The sequence below is a fragment of the Cryptomeria japonica genome, chromosome 5 (genome assembly GCF_030272615.1).
Source record: "Cryptomeria japonica chromosome 5, Sugi_1.0, whole genome shotgun sequence".
NCBI lineage: Eukaryota > Viridiplantae > Streptophyta > Pinopsida > Cupressales > Cupressaceae > Cryptomeria > Cryptomeria japonica.
Window position 1 is genome coordinate 18,244,532 of NC_081409.1, and position 18,213 is coordinate 18,262,744.

Genomic DNA, 18,213 nt, shown 5'->3' on the forward strand with positions numbered 1-18,213 from the left:
AACTTAACTCATTGTTAATACAATGTTCCTAGGTTGTACTAGACCGTACAGGCCTGGGAACAGCAAGGAATGCTTCTAAAACCACAAAATTAGAATTGAAAATAACTCAAATATGAAATGAAAATGATTTCTATTGCTCTCCTCTCCCTTTGGTTTGAGTTAAAAGGAATTATATATATTCTTTCAATCCTAAAACTGATTAAGACCTCCTAACTACCTTATACAACCAGCTATGATTGTTGGTGTTCCCTTGATTATGCATATTTGAAAAGTTGTTAAGATAACTTTTTGACAACTTAGCAATATTTTGTGATTTTCCATTAAATGACTCAAACCATATGCCAAATAAATTGAAATGACCTTAATAGGCCTTACAACCACGATATAGACCATTTCCTTTCTTGACCTTATACCATAATTAACCCATATGACAACTTTTACACCAAGGTTACAAATTACATGAAATCAAGTTAAACACATTAAAATGGAGTCTTCAACACCTTGATGGACCTTCTACATGCTTAATCACCTTCAACACTTGATTTAGCCTCCTCTTGAAACCTCTGAACAAGGTGCTCCTACACCATGGAGGCACCTGTGTGCAATGACAAAGCAAAGAGCAAGTATTCAAATGTCAAGTTTTGCTTTTGTCTTAGGGTTTCTTACCCTAATTTATGCCAATAAACATAAGGTATTTTTTACCTTTGTTTTTAAAAATTTTGATGTCACTAATGATCCCCGTGGGCTAAGACTTCTATGTCTTATGCTTTGTGTTTTACATACCACATGGAGTCTTATATTTTTGCTTTGACCCTTGAATGGTTGAATCACTTGTATTTTTGCATTTGTTTGAAATGTAAAGCACTTTGACAAGTGATGTTTTATAAATCACTAAGTCAAAGTTGTTATTTTAAATGCAGAAGATAGATTGAATGCTTTGCAAATGCATTTATGTATTTGGTTGAGCATTGATGTTTTTTCCAAACATCTAGGGAAGGCTATTTGTATTTTGGAAACACTTGGACGAGATATAGGAGTTTTTGGGGCTTTTAAAAGCATTGGAGAGCATCTTGGAGTTTGTTTTACATGCCTTCATGATGGACTAAGTCAAGTTTGACTTTTTCACCTATTTGGAGCACATTTGGAGAAGATTCAGGTGCTAGATTTTGAGCTTGATTCATGCATCCGACCCAAATAAGTTGGTGCTTCCTTATTTTGGTTCAACTACTTGGAGTTGATGCATATAGTCACTTTGATGACTCATTTGTAACTCAGTTCAGATTATGCAAAATTTTGGCACTTAGTGATTTCATAGTCCTTATTGTAGGTTATGCATATTTTGTAGCTCTTTTGGACTTAGTATTTACCTCAGATATCAATAAAAGTTAAGTGATTTACCTTCTCATTCCTTTGTTTTTTTCTGTGTTACTGATTGATATTTCTACTTGTGAAAATCTTTATTTCCTAGTGGTTATGTCTCATTTTAAGCACCTTTTGCAGAGTTATATGTATGTTGCAGGTTACAAGTTGTGTCTAATTTACAAAATTGTTTCCAGTTGTGAAAGTTTTTTTATTTTCTTTCTTTCTAAGAGTTATGTAAGCATGAAATTCTTGTGAAATATTTATGTAAAGAACATATAGGTATGAGTTGTGTATGTTAGGATTTTCCTATTGGTTATTGTGTGTATGCAAACTTGGTTTCAAGTCTTAATTTATGTTTGGTGTATCACTTTTTAAGGCATTGGGATATTTTTATTTTCATGTATTCCTTACTCTTTCCCTCAGAAAATTTTTAGCTTCTAGTAAGATAGGTGAAGTACCAACTAGGAGACAGCCTTATCTAGAGATTCACACCAACTTTTTAGGTAACCCATGACCTAGGAGTGTTTCCATGTTTCTCTAAAGTACCAAGTTCTGCAACTTGGTGAGGGTGCAACTTTAAAAGATAACGATTCTCACTGTGGTTTTTCCCTACTTAGGGTTTTTTACATAAATTTGATGTTCTCTTATGTATTGTGTTTTATGTTTTCATGTTTTATTATTGTAGAGATAATGTAATTGTGGTTTGAGGTTTAAGAGCTTAAAGATAAATTGGTTTAAGGTTCAAACTGATTCACCCCCCTCTCAATCTTATGGTGTGTTCAACAAATTATGAACTTGAAAAAATGTCACCCAAAAATGTTATTATAGGAGCAAAAATGAAGCCTTGGAAGTTCTCAAAATGTAGCAACACATGAGATTTTACAATCTCTAGACAAACTAGACACCAAAATGAAAAAAATGATTGACCGCTATGAAGAGAACAAAATTCTACTCTAAATAATTTAAAAAATTGCTTGCAAAACAAAGGTTAGATTAATGAGTTATGGTATTTTGAATTCAAACTGCAAAATCAAAACTATCATTGGTGAGGGGACAAAAAATTTAAAGCACTTGTTTATTCTAGCAAGGAATAGTCTCCTATTGGAGACAAAAACATAATATATTGCCCTAGTGATAAAATGTTCTTTGCCTGCACAATAGATGGAATATACCTTATATAGGTACAAAAATATTTTCATGGGGATGTAACATGTCTGTTAACGTGGGTGTTACGAGAGTTTGTGAGGTGGCACTGATATAGATGAATGACATGGAACCATGTTTCACACAATAACACATTGGTATTCACCTATGTACTTGCTACAAAAGCCTACATAAGTAGTACATAATTAAATAATAATAATTTAAAAATAAAAAATATTAAAAAATTCAATGACCCGTACCATCCTTTTTTTTGTTGATGTGCAATTATGATGACCATAAGATCATACAAACAAGGTTGAGGAGGGGGGAATCATTTCATGGTTCAAGGAAAGTTATCAAATACATGATGACAATGTTTTTTTAATTGAAAATACTCTGAAATAACAACTACTTTGTGGATCTTGCAACCACCTCTAGCTTTAAACCCTCATAGATCTAGCCTCAAATTTCTAATTTGGATGGAACAAAAAGAAAAACTAACTTTATCAAACCCTTTAAACTCAATAGAGGGCTTAGGTTTGCACCAAGAAGCTTCAATTTTGACCTACAATGCAAACCACAAAGAGTAAACCTCCAAATCACATATTTCAATCATTTTTTTCTGATTCTCCATGTTGTCATTCAATGCAAGAGAAAATCATACTCAAGTTTTCAAGATCCACCGAGATTTGCAACCTAGATATCTTGGATTTGACTTGTACAAGAAGCAATCCCACGAGCTTTGATATCATGTTATAGTCACTTTAGAACTCAAGCTTCTAGGATCAATTGCAAAACCTTTAATAACCTTCTACAAGAGGGAAAGGAAAGAACATAAATTTGCAATAATTAATGCAAAATTATATAAGATCAATATGATCAGTGATGTGCATATTTAGTCTATGCTATATTGTAAGGTGGTGGAATGGGGTTGACTAGTCTAAACATGCAAACTACGAATCATAATAATTCACAACAATATCACATTAAGGTAATGAATCAATAGGCCTAACTTCAAACCTATTGAAAGAGTTGGGCACAAATTGATACACTTCTTTTTTGTTGAATTGTTTCAACTATATAAGTTAGAATAATTAAATGCAAGAACTAGGACCGATGATGCAAAATTGAGAGTAATAAACATAAACTTAAAGTTTCAAAACATATATGTAGACTCCAAATACATATCTAGAAATGAGAGTCAAAGAGGAACCTATGTTTGTAATTTGAGATAGGAAATGTCAAACTATGGAGCTAGACTACCTAGTCCTAAAGGTGTTAGATGCAGATATTGCAAACAATTTTAGGATCAAAATGTCACTCAAAATATTCTCCTAAAGTTTTATCAAAAAAGTGTTAGACATCGTTCAACAATTGCCATTATCTAGGGTTTTCAGCTTCTTCAAAATTTGGTTCTATTTGTCTTAGTTTGTACTTTTTGGATATGCATTCCTTCTCTTCTAGACTTGTCACCTAGATACACAAGAGATGAAAATTGTTGTTGGGTTGATAGGGATTTTTCTAGGTCAAACCTCAAGTTTGGAATTAACACTTCAATGATGAATGAAAAAGAAAAGAGAGCTTACCTTCACAAGGCACATGTTAGATCTAGAAATAAATGTTGAATTAAAAATGTTATACCTTCCTTTATGAATTTCCTTTGCCTTGAATTCTTCATAAAAAGGTTGATGATGTCATGTAGAACTCATGTATGTCTTCATATAAAATTGATCATGGATGCCATCTTGAATGCTTGAAAATTTGAATACTTGACCTCTCCTTCACTACCTTAATTATGTTTGATTGCCTGCTCACTTGAAATGCTTGATGTAGAGTGAATTCATTGATGAGATGTTTCAAATGAGGGGATAAGACTTGCTTCTATACTTACCCTTATAAAACATGTTGAAAATTACAAATAAATTTGACATCGAAAATCATTTCTTGCTCAACACATTTTAACTATTTAGAGAAATAAAAAATGTGCCCTTTTGGCCTAGACTATGGCACCTAACACCCTAGTCCAGGAGGACAAGGGCGCTAGGCATCCTAGTCCAATCTATTTGGGCTGAGAAAAGGTCTTGAAGTCAAAGTATAAAGCAAAGATCATAGATTTGGCAATGGTGTGACTAGAATCAAGCATAATTAAGGCATAAAAGACATAAATGCTAAAGTGAGGACCAAGTGAGTATAAAATTGTATCAAAGATACATGACACTACAAATACTATGAAATATAAATATGAAACCTTTTTTATGTAGACAACATTAAAAGATATGACTAACTAGGATGATGACAAGTGTGTTAATCCTATGCCATGCGACAACTAGTGATAAGATAGGATGATATCACATGACACCTAAGACCTTCTTCAAAGATTCTAAATCACTAAGTAAATTTAACACGTGAACATATGTGAAAATGTCCTAATTAGCAACTAGTTAGATAATGTACCATGTTCACACTACAAAGGGAAAAATGGATAAGAAACACCCCCTTTCACACCAACAAGTTATATCCTCACTAAGTAGTTAAATATGGCTAAAACTTGTATCGAAATTGCATGGACTAGTTTATGTTAGACCACCTTTATAATTTCTCGCTATGGAGTGTATGTGTGTTGAGTAAATCATTTAGGCTATCCTTTAAGAATGTTTACATTGTGTTGGGTAGCTTAATTATTTTGATAAAATAATGAAGTGGGTATTTGGATGTTTTGGATATGTTTGGAATCGATCACATCATCATTAACTATATATTTATCCTTGTTCCAAGAACGATATTTTTCGCTATGTTTATTGTTTCAGTTAGTTGCTTCTAGATTCAATTTGTTGCTAGGTTTATTGTTGTCTTTGCTTTCCTTATAGATCTTGACTATTCCTTTAGCGATGAGTGCTTTTTCTATAGAGATTATTGTTAGAGTAATCGGGTCTTTACTTGATTAATTAAACGATATTTGTTTAATTAATTAAGTTCCCCTTTATCTCTTTTACACTTAAGCTAACATTAGGTGCATAATAATTCATTATTTTATTAATTATTATGTGCAAGCCTAGGGTTTTCCCTTTTAGGTTTTTTTGACCTATTAGAAGTTGAATTCTTTTCTTTTGTATCATTATTCTATTACACATTTTTGTGAATACAAAGCTCTCATATTCTTGAGCATTTCCTGTGTTTATGTTTTTCTCTGTTGCTTCCTTGCTTCTCCTTGTAACAGGTTTATTTAGCTTGCAGAGCTCATTTGGGCTCCTGTAGTGTTGTATTTATCAACTCTCACATGGTATCAGAGCTTCAGATCTGCAGCTACCTGTTCTTGTTTTGAGTTTTTTTTGCATTGGTAGCAGATCTGGGGTTTCAAAAGTTTTTTTTGTGCACCTGGGGATAGACCTTTATTTATGAGCACTTTGGGACTAAACGAACCTCACCATCATGCTCAGAAGGCCCAAAAACCCCTATGGTCATATAAAGCTTGATCACTTTCGACACCTGAGCCTTTGGGTTTTTTTTTTGTTCTATACCAGGCCATACAACCTTGGCACGTAGTTCAAGAATTTTTTTTTTTTAAATCAATATTTTGCCTTTTTACGGCATGCAGGCTGAAATTTGTTTTTTTGTTTAAAAAAACATCATTTTAATAGTTTTGTAATTTGTTTTAAAAAAATTGGGGTTTCAACCCACAGTACGCAGGGTACCATGGGCCCTGCAACAGGCTCGTACTTGCGCCGCTGGCCCTGACAGGACGGGCATCTGCCCAGCTCCACCTGGCCACCCACCGGCCGCTTCCTGCCCACCACCAGAGCGTCATCCCCAGGCCACCTCCAGCCAGCCTTGCCACCAAACAACCTTTGTGTGCCCTCTCTCTTGCCTTTGTAGGGGGGGTTGTTTTTTTCTTCCTATCTTGAGCATACAGAGTCATTTTTTCGAAAATGAATAGGCGTCGAAAATCTGGTTCCGAATCGGACCTCATGATATTGGATTTTTTTTTCAATTTTGTTGTTTGACTATACTTTTTTCTAGTCAAAGTGGGTTCACATTTCTGCACTTCTGGGGCTGTAGAATGTGCACACGGACTCCGTTTTTCAAAAATGAATAGGCGCTGGAAATCTCTCAGCATGCTCTATTCAGATATGTGATCTTGTTTCTCAGATATTTCATTCGATACATGAGATTCTAGTTTGAAGTTTTTTTGCTTATGCACTGCTTCATTCTCACCAGTATGTACTAGGGTTTGAGTTTATCTCTTATGGGGAGTGTTTTTTTCTTGCTTTCTGTCATTTATATCAGAAATATAGAACACCAAAACTCTCAAAATAAACAAACCCTTCTGCATTTTTTGTCTATTCTAAAAGATCACATAATAATAAAAAACACAAGTAGGTACAGGTGCAAAGTTTCATGGCAGACTCTTCAGTTGAGTTGTTGACATCACACAACTATCACACCTGAAAGCCTCGCATCACGAGGCTTCTCAAAGCATGAGGGTTGTGGTCTTGTTTGGATGAGGTTCAGCCTCTATTGCAGTGTCCTTTTGAGATTCTTCAGCACAAAAACAAGATGGATGAGGCCATGGGTTTTCTCTCATTACATGTTTCCAACAGTCTTCTATTTCACCTTGATGCTTTGCTCACTCCTCGATATATGTGGTTGAAGTTTGAGACTCTCTTCGGGAGAGTTAATGAGATCTAGGCATTACAGATTGAGGCAGAATTGGTTTCCTTATTACCTGATTCCTTTCCCACCATTGAGGATTTTTTGAACAAATTCAAGACTACCAGATATGTTCTCCAGGGGTGTGGAAAGACCAAGACAGACCCAAAGTGTATTCACTTGATCCTTTCAAAGCTTCGGGGTCCTTTTCAGTTTTTTGCCTCTGCATTCTACTCCACCATGGATGGCTTGGGTGCTCGTTTTACCATGCCTACCTTTGATGTTTTTTGTGAGCATTTGTCTTGTGAGCAGTCTCACCTTTCTTAGCTGGACATGCTCTCAAGGTCCAAGAACAAAGCATTGGTTGCTCAGTCATCTAAGGAGAAGCAAAAGCAAAAATCGAAGCCAAAGAAGAATTCTGCAAGCAGTGAGCATCCCTCCAAGCCACCTCCTAAGTCTGATTCTAAACCACCATTTAATCTGAAATAAGGGAAATCTTCGCAATCTGGTGAGTCTTCCTCCAAGACTAAGAAGAAATCAGGAGATACTTGCAGTTTTTGTGGCAAGGAAGGACATCTAGTTTCTAGGTGTTGGAAATGATTAGAGGCTTTAGAGGAAGCCACGCAGCAACATCACATCTCCTCACCTCAAGCGTCTTCTCCTTCCACATGGAAAGGTCATGCTCTCACTGCTTGTTCTTCGACCTATGGGTCCACTTGGATTTTAGATTATGGTGCTTCTCACCATATGACTCACACACAACAGTTGCTTACTTCTCTTGCCTCTTGTGGTACTTCATAGATTGCAGTGGGTGACTCTATTCAGCTTTTAGTCTTGGGTTCAAGTTTTGTCTCTTTGGATGGGGGTACTCTGCAGGATGTTCTGGTTATACTTGACATCTCGACGAACCTCTTGTCCATTTATCAAATTTGTCATTCTGGCTCTGGTAAGATAGCTGATTTCTCACCACATGATGTGGTTATTCAGGACCTCCATGACTCTGATTTGGTTGTGGCTACTGGGAGTGTTGATACTGCATCTCGTCTTTACAGATTTGATGGATTTGAGCCCTTTGCAGGTACAGGCTCATCTCTTATAGCACATGCAAATTCAGTGAGTAAGCTTTGGCATGAGCACTTGGGCCATGTCAATTACAAATATCTTCAGCAGATGAGTATACAAGCACTTGTTCTTGGGCTCCCACAGATTTCCTGCACTCATGGTGTTTGTCATGGTTGTGTGCTTGGCAAGCAATACAGGGACCCCTTTCTAAAGGGAAGAGCCCCTCGTGCTTTGGCACCTTTGGAGTTGATTCACAGTGAACTCATGTCATTCCCTACTCCTTTTTCTAGGGCCAAGTATGTACTCACATTTATTGATGACTTCTCCAAACGCACATGGGTGTACTTTTTTAAATACAAGTTCGATATCTTTGATTCATTTTGAATCTTCAAGACATTTGTAGAGAAGCAGTCTGGTTGTTCTATTCGACGGATACATACAGATAATGGGGGGGAGTATGTGAATCAGGCTTTCAGATATTTTTGCACTGAGCATGGTTTACAACATCAGTTTAATGTTCCCTACACCCCTCAGCAGAATGGTATCGCTGAGAGAAAGAACAAGACTTTACAGGAGATGGTGAATTGTATGATTCAGTCCAGGTCCATGGATTTGTCTTTTTGGGTTGAGGCAGTCAATTGTGCCAACTACATTCAGAATCAGATGCCTCACAAGGCGGTTCAACATATGACTTCTGAGGAGGCTTGGTCTCATGACAAGCCTGATGTTTCTTTTTTTCGAGTATTTGGAAGTGAGGCATGGGCATTTATTCCTGATGCGCAGAGAATAGCAATGGAGCGGAAGAGCCGACCCCTCATTTTTGTTGGCTACTATGAAGATGTTAAGGCATACAGGTTGTTTAATCTTGATTCAAGAGAGGTCTTGTTTCGACGAGATGTTCAGTTTGATGAATGCCTTCCCACAGTGGATACCCTATCTCCAGTGTCTACCCCTCTACCTACTCCTCCCACTGCATCTCTTCAGGATCATTTTGAGGATGATTCTGATGATGTTGCTGATGATCCACCATCTCCACCTCCACCTCAAATGCCCAAGTGGGCTCGCTTTACTGTTGAGGTGGCAGGATCTATGGCTGGTGATCCTTCAGATGCTTGTCGTACCCGTTCTCATACTGTGGGTTCTAGTCTTTTGAGTCGTGTCATTTCAAATGATCCTCAGAAGTTTTCAGAGGCAACAAGACACCCTACATGGGATTGTGCTATGGAGGAGGAGTATTCTTCTTTGATGAGGAATAATACTTGGGATCTATGTCCTCTTCCTAAGGGCAGAAAGATGGTTAGGTGTCGATGGTTGTATCGCACCAAGTATGTTGTTGATGGTTCGATTGATAAGTACAAAGCACGTCTTGTTGCGAAGGGTTTCTCGCAGGTTGAGGGTATTGATTACTTCGAGACATTTGCCCCTATCGCCAAGATGAACTCTATTCACTTTGTACTATCCCTTGCAACTTCTAGGGGATGGCCCATTTTTCAGATGGATATGAAGAGTGTTTTCTTGCATGGAGACCTACAGGAGGAAATCTATATGGAGAAGCATCAGGGATTTGTGCAGGACAGTTCTTTGGTTTGCAGACTTTGACGTTCATTGTATGGTCTCAAACAGGCCCCTCGGGCTTGGTATGAGAAGATGGACTCTTTCTTGCTCTCCACTGGTTTCACACGCTGTCATTCTGATCACACAGTGTACATTCAACATCTTGAGGGTGAGATCCTGATTCTTGTGCTATATTTTGATGATCTCCTCATCACATGTAGCTCATCCTCTATGATTCAACATGTTCAACGAGCTTTGATGGACCAGTTTGAGATGACAGATCTCGGTCTTCTGCACTATTTTCTTGGTCTTCAGGTGATTCAGTCTTTTGATGGGATCTCCATTTACTAGTAGAAGTATGCTCTTGACATGCTTCAGCACTTTGGCATGCTTGATTGCAAGCCTACCCCCACTCCTTTACAGTCAGGGGTTGTTTTGATTACTACATGCCCCACTCCTTCAGTAGATTCTACACTTTACAAGTAGTTGGTTGGCAGTTTGTTGTACCTGACACACACTCGTCCTGACCTTTCCTTTGCGGTTGGCCTTGTCTCTCGATTCTCCTATGATCCTCATGAGAGTCATTGGCAAGCTGCCAAACGTATTTTGTGGTACATTCGGGGCTCTATTTCTCATGGCATTTACTACACATTAGGGGAACCTCACATTGTTGGCTACATTGACTCAGATTGGGCTAATGATGTCAATGATCGAAAGTATGCTTCTGGCTTTGTTTTCTGTCTTGGCTCTGGTCCTATCACACGGTCTTGCAAGAAGCAGACTGCTCATGCATTATCATCTACAAAGGCTGAGTATCGAGTTGTTATGCTCGCAAGTCAGGAGACCTTATGGCTTCGACAGTTGATGACTGAGTTTGGTTTTCCTCCTAATAGTCCCACTATTATTTGGTGTGACAATCAGAGTGTTATTCACATTTCTTGCAACCCAGTGGAGCATCAACGAATGAAGCACATTGAGCTTCACATGCATTTCATCCGCTAGTTGATTCGGGATGGTTCTCTCATTTTGGAGTACATTCCCACTGCCGAGCAGGTTACAAATATCTTCACGAAACCTTTTGCATCACCACGCTATCTTCAGTTGCGCTCTATGCTTGGGGTGAAGGAAGTTGTCCTTGGGGGGTCTTTATGAGGCCTCCCTTCCTTCATATTTCTTTCAACATGTTATTTTATCTCTTTTTGGAGAGGATTTTTTCCCCACTGGGTTTTCTCCTTTTTTCTCCATTTCATAGAGATTTCCTTGTATTTGGGTACCTGATCAGGCCTTGTTGTCGGGACCCATCTTTCCTGCTTTCAGTAGCTGCTCTAAGTTTTAGCTTCTCCCTAAGTCTAACTTAAGGGGGGTGTTAGAGTAATCAGGTCTTTACTTGATTAATTAAACGACATTTGTTTAATTAATTAAGTTCCCCTTTATCTCTTTTACACTTAAGCTAACATTAGATGCATAATAATTAATTTTTTTATTTATTATTATGTGCAAGCCTAGGGTTTTCCCTTTTAGGGTTTTTTGACCTATTAGAGGTTGAATTCTTTTCTTTTGTATCATTATTCTATTACACATTTTTGTGAATACAAAGCTCTCATATTCTTGAGCATTTCCTGTGTTTGTGTTTTTCTCTATTGCTTCTTTGCTTCTCCTTGTAACAGGTTTATTCAGCTTGTAGAGATCATTTGGGCTCCCGTGGTGTTGTATTTATCAACTCTCACATATTTGTCGCTAGGTTTATTGTTGTCTTTGCTTTCTTTATAGATCTTGACTAGTCCTTTAGCGATGAGTGCTTTTTCTATAGTGACTCATTTTTCTATGATTTTTCATATGTGTTTGCACAATGGATTTGTAAATGAAATCCCATTTCTTGATTCAAGTTTTGCACAAATATGGTCACAAGTTATTTTTTCATGAATGGTCAAGTAGCAAGATGTCTTATCTTTGTAAGAAAGAGGCAAAGATTTCTACATTTTTTTGTATTGCATAAGCATCATGGTAATTTCATGTTGAATGTTGTAAGAGAAATGTGTGACAAATTATGCAACTAGTTCATGAAGAGTGGTGATGGTTCTTTGAGGAAGATGTCTAAACCAATCTAGCTCTTGTCCTCCTAAACTTCTAGGGAATAGTCTCAAGAGACATGCACCAAGATAGAAGACTCCTTGGCGTGATAAGCAAAATTCCTTAAGGTGCTCCCTAGGATCTCCCTTTTCTTTATATTTATTCGAATTTAGGCATTTCAAAATTTGAAGGAAAAGAGATTATGGTGATGATTTGTCAAAAGGTTAAGGACATAGCTCACGAAAGGTGTAAATTTTCTTTTGATGTCCGAATTCAAGTCCCTTGAGTGTGTCTTTTATTGTTAAAAATCTAATGCCAAAGAATCTGTGAGATTGAGTGTCATTTGTTATCTATTGGAGGTTGAAAGTTGTGTGTGTGTGTGTGAAGTTTGTAAGATTTAATTGGTGGATGAAAATAAGATTCAAAGATTGGAGGGTGTATGTTGTGTTTAATTGGGTTTTCTTTTTGAAATGTCTGGAGAAGGAATGGAAGCTTGGGATTGCGGGATTTGTGCTGCAATGGTTTGCGTATCAATATGAATCGTGTGTGCAATTATTTTCTCATAAATTTGATGAATACCTTGTCACTCTTATCCTCTATTGAATTACTCCTTGTCATATAACTCCCCTCTATTTTTCTTCTAAAAACAACAATATAACTTACCACTAATCTCACAATAATCTGAACGCATGATAAAAATAAATACTTATCTAATTATACTTCATTATTACAAAATTTACAAATCCATTGATCCCTTATAAAATAATCCTCATGATTTTATTTCCATACTTATTTTATTAGCCTAAACAGGCTGAAATCTAACGGTTACAAACTGGACTCCGTTATAAAGTTTATCTAAAATGCACATTTGTATCACATTATATACACAATGTGTATATGGACCACTTTTAGTTGAAATCAAACCTACAGGATAAGGCCGTTTGTTGGTTTCACATGAACGCATGTGGTCGATGTGAGATTTGTCCGTAAATCAAAACGATGAGTATAAAAATACAAATATTTTGTGTGTATATATCTCTTTCCAGTTTCCACACAAAAATGTTGAGGGCGTCAACCATACCGTCAACAAACGTCAACTCAGGTGCTGCAATTCCACTTGAAAACAGAGCTTAAAACGAAAAAATGGCGACATGGGTGTTCACTAAAGTGCCTCAAAGAACGTTGTAGATTGATTATTCAATTGGGCGTCTAGAAATGTGGGTCAGTTTAGCCGTGGTGGGGATATTTTTGGCTCCAAGATGTCAAATGAGTCTTTACTGAAAAAGGCAAAAATAAGGAAAAAATTGCTTAATTAATCTTACAATCTGTGTGGATCGTGTTTAGCAGGCATTTTGCGCTACTGACACGTTAAAGGAGCGTATAATCCTTTCTGATTTTCTTTTTTTAAGTGTTTTTCACCCATTGTATCAGTGGACCGTCAGGCGTACTTTTTTCTGTAGAATGATTTGATGGAGCTGTCATAAAGCCCGACAGATTAGTGAATATGGAGTAGGTGGTGGGCTGTATTCAATCAAAGGCGAAGGGCGTGTCAAAATCTTGAATATATTTTTAAGCATTTTCTACTAGTAGAGGTAGTAGATTCTCTGTTCATGAATACACTCTTCTACACACAGCATCTCATGAATGTGAAATCTGCTTGCCTGGATAAGTTCCCCTTTTTATGGTTATGGGGAAAAATTGACAAGTCTAGCCTGACTATGGTTAAATTGTCGACCCTAATGGGTTTTGAACTATATGTATGTGTATTTAGAGAGGCATTTGTGAAACGAGTGTTTGTGGTTAAAGCATGTGTAAAGTCGGTTATTGTGGGGAGCCATAGAAGCGCAATGTTTTCTTCAGGGTGCCTTGGATATATTTTGCTTGTGTAGTAGGTTTCTGTGGTTTCTCTGCAGATTTGAAGTGGGTTTTGAAGGGGGGTGGGGGCGATTGTTGAGCTAGAGGCTTGAAATGCCATAGAAAATCAGGTCTTTTTCCAGTTGTTTACGTATGGTACTGCTTTCTAGTTTTTGTGTCGAAGTTTGTGCTTTGGCCATAGAATGTCAGTGAAATCTGAGGTTGTTTCAGTTAAGGTTTGAGAATTTGTGCTTGTTTGCAGTAGGCTTCTGTACTTTTTGTGTGCAGCTATGAAGTGTGTCTAGTTAGAAGACGTTGTTGCTGGTTTTGGTTTTTTAATCATTATAGGATAAATAAAGTGAAAAAAATAATCAGCTTTTAGAAACGGATTCACAATGGGTTTCTGCAGAAACTTATTTATCTTTGCTGCCATGTTTGTTTTGCTGTGGGGATTTGGGCTGGGGGAGAGTTGGACCTATATAGTTAGAGTTGAAGAGGAGTCCAAGCCATCAGTCTTTATCTCTCACGAGAACTGGTACAAAGCCAAAGTGGCTACTGTGAAAGGATTGATTGCAAAAGAAACTGAAAATGAAGAGAGCCTTGCAGCTGTTCAAGATGACATCTTGATTCATGTTTACAAGACTGTGTTCCATGGGTTCTCAGCCAAACTCACTAAAGAGGAAGCCGAGGAGCTTGATAAATCCCATGGGGTTTTAGCTGTGATCCCTGATAAAGCCAGGCAGATTCATACAACAAGATCACCACAGTTTCTAGGCCTGAAACCTACTGCAGGATTGTGGCCTGAATCAGACTATGGGTCTGATTTGGTGGTGGGTGTTCTGGACACTGGAATATGGCCCGAGAGGAAGAGTTTCAGTGATCATGGACTTGGGCCTATTCCTAAGCATTGGAAAGGTGAATGTGAAGAGGCCGCAGGGTTTTCTAAGTCACTTTGTAATAGGAAATTGGTTGGTGCGAGGTTTTTCCCCAAGGGATATGAAGCCATGGGTGGGGGGATGAACACTTCTGTCGAATTTAGGTCTCCTAGGGATTCGGATGGCCATGGTACTCATACTGCATCTACTGCCACTGGAAGGTATGTTTATAAAGCCAACATGCTTGGTTATGCTAATGGGATTGCGAAAGGGATGGCACCCAAAGCCCGGCTAGCAACGTATAAGGTATGCTGGATGTCTGGTTGTTATGATTCTGATATACTTTCTGCATTTGATACTGCTGTTGAAGATGGTGTGGATGTGATTTCGCTATCTGTGGGTGGTGGGGTCGTACCATATTATCTTGATAGTATTGCAATGGGTGCCTTTGGAGCTATGGAGAGGGGTGTGTTTGTATCTACTTCTGCAGGCAATGAGGGTCCTGGGGAGTTGTCTGTCACCAATCTGTCGCCATGGGTGACAACAGTTGGAGCAGGAACTTTAGACAGAGATTTTCCCGCAGAAATCAGATTGGGTAATGGGAAAGACGTTAAGGGAGTGTCCTTGTACAGTGGAAAGGCATTGGGGTCTAATTTAATCCCCTTGATTTATGCAGGGGACATCTCTGTGGGGAATGGTAGAGATAGTTACTCATCTTCTCTTTGCATGGAAGGGTCTCTGGACCCCAAGATGGTGAAAGGGAAAATTGTTGTGTGTGATAGAGGAAATAATCCCCGAGTTGCTAAAGGGGCTGAAGTAAAACGGGCTGGAGGAGTTGGAATGATCCTTGCAAACAGTGAATCAGATGGTGAAGGGCTGGTCGCGGATGCTCATGTATTGCCTACAAGTGCGGTTGGGGCTAAAGAAGCGGAGCTTATCAGGAAATATATTGCTACTACCAAAATGCCAACTGGTACAATCAAATTCTTGGGAACTGTTTTGGGCATTCAGCCTGCTCCTGTTGTAGCATCCTTTTCTGCAAGAGGGCCAAATCCAGAGACTCCAGAGATTCTGAAGCCTGATGTAATTGCCCCTGGTGTCAATATCCTTGCAGGATGGACTGGTGCAGTTGGTCCTTCTGGCCTTGAAAAAGACAGGAGGCGGACTCAATTCAACATAATTTCTGGAACTTCCATGGCTTGTCCCCATGTGAGTGGGGTTGCAGCTCTTCTCAAAGGGGCACACCCAAAGTGGAGTCCTGCAGAAGTAAGATCGGCTTTGATGACTACTGCTTATACTCAAGACAACAGAGGCCACAGAATGCTTGATGAAGCCACAGGCAATGCATCCACACCATTCGATTTCGGTTCAGGCCATGTGCACCCTGAGAGAGCTATGAATCCAGGTCTCGTCTATGATTTGGGTGTCAAGGACTATGTCAACTTCTTGTGTAGTCTTAATTATTCTGGGAAAGCTATTCAGGTCATCACCCGGAAGCCTGTCCACTGCCCTGCTCAAAGAGTGAGTCCTGGTAATCTTAATTATCCTTCGTTCTCTGCAATTTTTGATATGACCCAACCCAAGAAGCACTCAACTGTCTTATTTAGAACAGTCACGAATGTTGGTCCTCCAAATTCTACCTATAGAGTCAATGTGATTCCTCCGAGAGGAGGTGTCACCATTACTGTAAAGCCAAAGAAGCTTGTTTTCACTAGGGAAAACCAGAAACTAAGCTACACTGTGTCAGTAACCACAAAGCATGTGCATCTTCTCCCTGGAAATTCTGACAACCACTTTGGCTTCCTCTCATGGACAGATGGGGTGCATGTTGTGCAGAGCCCAATAGCCGTAACTAGGATGATGCCTTACTAGACTTGTTTGTGTCTGAATCCTGAATTTCCTGCATGTTTTTAGGGTAGTTTTCCTGCCTGTGTTGCTGGTATAGTTGATGAGATGAAACGTTGAAGCATTTACTCAGTCAGGGTTTTTTTTGTATAAAAAAAGAAAACAAATATAGAAGCTGGTGCAGACTGCATATTAGATAAGTTATTCTAGTTTTTGTAATCAGCTGTGTAGTATTTTGTGGTTTGCAGAGTCACCTAAGTGGTTAAGAGCACAGTAATTCAAATTTGGATAAAGGTGGTTCCGACTTATGGATGAGCAGTTTTAATATAGGATGATATGGATCCATGGATCCTCTGAGTGCAGTGCAGTGTTCAGTATATCTTTTAAGGTAAAAGCTCGAATAATTATCATTATACAATGATACATTATGTAATAATGGGAAGTTTGAAAGGGAAGAAACCTTAAAAAGCATGTATTATTTCTTAATACATGAGCAATCTTTGCAGAGCATTGCTTTTCTTGTTCTTCTATATAAAGTTTGTAGATTAATAAATAGCTTCTTTTGTACAGAAGAAAAGCATTGCATGTTTATCTTGGATCGGACTTCTTTATAATCATTTTTCTCCTTTGGACTATATTGCTGGATCATAAGTTGACTGCAATTTATTTTGTGTTCATTATATTTATGTACAAATAAGTTCTACATCCATGAGCTTTTCGATCACGGACAAAGTAGCTTGAAAGTTCTTTATCCTACCTACAAGGATACGAGCTTTAAATGATCCTGCATTAACAATCTTTGTCACCTGAATTCATAAAACTAAATGTTTGTATCTTGTTATAAAGCTGACAAGCGTAACTGAGAATATTAGGTGCAAAATAAACAGGGAAGCTTAAGATGTTTATGATCTTTGTTTTACATTCATTATGTGGAGTGTTGGCAATTAACTCTGTCAAGACCACATTCTTTCACTAAGAAATTGGTGAAGTATTCGATTTTAGCGAACTTCAGCTTGAGGTGAGAGAAAATATTGAATTTAGTAATCTGACATTAGTTCTGCCCTTCTATATGTTAATTATTGTTCTAGTTGACTAGTGTCTGAACTGTTTGGATTTGTATCCTAAAACAAATAATTTAAGAAGGATTTTGTTCGGTAGCCTCCTCTGTTAGCTCTATCTAAGTATCTATGATATTAGGCAACATGTTATGATGTTTTTTCTCTGCTTTACCAGCCCTTTCTCTGTAACATAAAATTAATTTAAACTAAAATATTGCATGGTTCTCTTTCTGTTTATTCTTAAGACATTGTATCCATTTGCAGCAATTCCATTCAGTAGCTTTTCCTTCTAGAAAAGCCAAGAGCTCATATCAAATAATATCATATATAAATAAATTTTGACAAACACAAGAAGCCAGGGAATAGTGTCTCTACAACAGTACCTCTGCTATATTTATGTTTGTCTCCTGGATTATCTTTAATATGAAAAAAATGTTTTAATGAGGATTGAAATACTTAGTTGATAAAACATATACAAATCCTGATGGAATGGAATGGAATCAAGGTAAAAAAAAAACTGTGGTGAAAGAATTAGTCAGATAGCAGTCCAGAATTTCGATTTCTAGTTTTGACATCTCAGCATTTGTCTGTCAACTGCAATTCCCCTTTTCAAAAAAGCTTACCATCATCTGAAATCACAATCAGTGGTGTTCATCTTTTTGGAGTGTTTTGGATAATGGAATCTTTGCTCTCTGGCATCCTCATATATGCAGAGGTGCCGGTAACATTCAGAGGGCTGACAT

The 18,213-nt window shown here is 37.9% G+C and overlaps 1 protein-coding gene across 1 annotated transcript; it reads left to right on the top strand.

Moving 5' to 3' along the window:
* Positions 1 to 13,325: 13,325 nt before the first annotated feature.
* On the top strand, positions 13,326 to 16,922 carry LOC131078000 (subtilisin-like protease SBT1.5). Its single transcript, XM_058015617.2, has one exon. The coding sequence runs from the start codon at positions 14,088 to 14,090 to the stop codon at positions 16,437 to 16,439; it is 2,352 nt and encodes a 783-aa protein (XP_057871600.2). The 5' UTR covers positions 13,326 to 14,087; the 3' UTR covers positions 16,440 to 16,922.
* Positions 16,923 to 18,213: the final 1,291 nt, after the last annotated feature.